Consider the following 1,269-nt stretch of genomic DNA (forward strand, 5'->3'; position numbering starts at 1 on the left):
ATGTATCTACCCTATTTAATTAACACATAATATAACAAACATTATAAAGGTATTATAAAATAAGGAAACCCTAATACTCTGGTGTTGTTTATAATCAGAACTGGGCTATAATAAACTATAAATTTCTCCAAATCATGAAAAACAAACAAACAAAGAACACTCCAGCACATTCCTAGCATTTTGTTGCACCACCTCTGGCTTTTATAACAGGCCTGGACCTGAAGGCAACCTATTGTACATGCTTTGGGGGGTGGGGGGAAACTGGAGTACCCGGAGAAAACCCACACAAGCACGAGGAGAACATGCAAACTCTGCACAGAAATTAACTCACTCAGATAATTTATATCGTGTTGGAGCAAATGATGTCATGGGGGAGGTGTTTTGACTGGATCAAATTAGTGTGGGGGTCATACCCCCCCCCCCCCCCCCAACAAATTACACCTATGCCTAATACTCACACCCTCCAAAGGAGGCGATAAAATTGACACCCAAAACAGTGAGGCACCTGTTACAACCTTTGCCAGACGAAGTTGTTTGTCTGGCAAAAGTCTGTTTGTCAGTTTTTATTAAAAAATATAAACTCTCTCCACTCTCTCCACACATCCAGGTTCTACAAAGGTACTGTGCCCCGTTTGGGTCGGGTGTGTATGGATGTTGCCATAGTCTTCGTCATCTATGAAGAAGTGGTCAAGGTCTTGAACATGGTGTGGAAGACTGACTGAGACAAACCCTTCGGTGCTACAACTTGGAGTGTTGGGAAAGCTGATCCACGTTACTAAATGGACCTAAAGCTGTCTCCTTAAATCCTGCTTCTAGGTTCTAATATCTACCTCCAAGTATTTTCAAACAGAAAAAAAAAGTAGTTCTTCTATTCTTGATAACCGCCACCCACCCAAAGTACAACAGTAGTGGAGTTTCCCAATGCTGCTCACAGTTACTCTTTTTTCTTAAACTTCCTGGAGAGTTCCTTCAAAGCTCAGGGAAAAGTAATGGGGTATTTATTTATTTCGATCTGTGAGCATCATCAGCACTAACAAACACTGCTTGCACTTAATGATAGACAAACCAAAGCATCTTATTGTGATTTTAACATGAGGAAAATTAGTTTTACTTGAAAAATTGTAACAGCAAAGCAAAACGGAAAAAAAAAATCTTTTTTTTTATTTGGTACCAGATTGAATAATTAATATTTAGGTGCCAGATGCTGCTGAAGCACAGTTACAATAAGAACTAAATACCTTAAATCAGTCATTTATAGACTCACAAAGA

General features: G+C 39.2%; 1 protein-coding gene across 1 annotated transcript in view; it reads left to right on the top strand.

Annotated features, from left to right (window-relative positions):
- slc25a1b (slc25a1 solute carrier family 25 member 1b) overlaps positions 1-849 on the top strand; it is a 26,848-nt gene extending 25,999 nt beyond the window's left edge. The window contains exon 9 of the mRNA XM_014022508.1: positions 608-849. Coding sequence (XP_013877962.1) covers positions 608-722 — 115 coding nt within the window. The 3' untranslated portion in view covers positions 723-849. The remainder of the gene's footprint in view (positions 1-607) is intronic.
- The last annotated feature ends 420 nt before the right edge of the window (positions 850-1,269 follow it).

The sequence above is a fragment of the Austrofundulus limnaeus genome, unplaced genomic scaffold (assembly GCF_001266775.1).
Source record: "Austrofundulus limnaeus strain Quisiro unplaced genomic scaffold, Austrofundulus_limnaeus-1.0 Scaffold332, whole genome shotgun sequence".
Taxonomy (NCBI): Eukaryota; Metazoa; Chordata; class Actinopteri; order Cyprinodontiformes; family Rivulidae; genus Austrofundulus; species Austrofundulus limnaeus.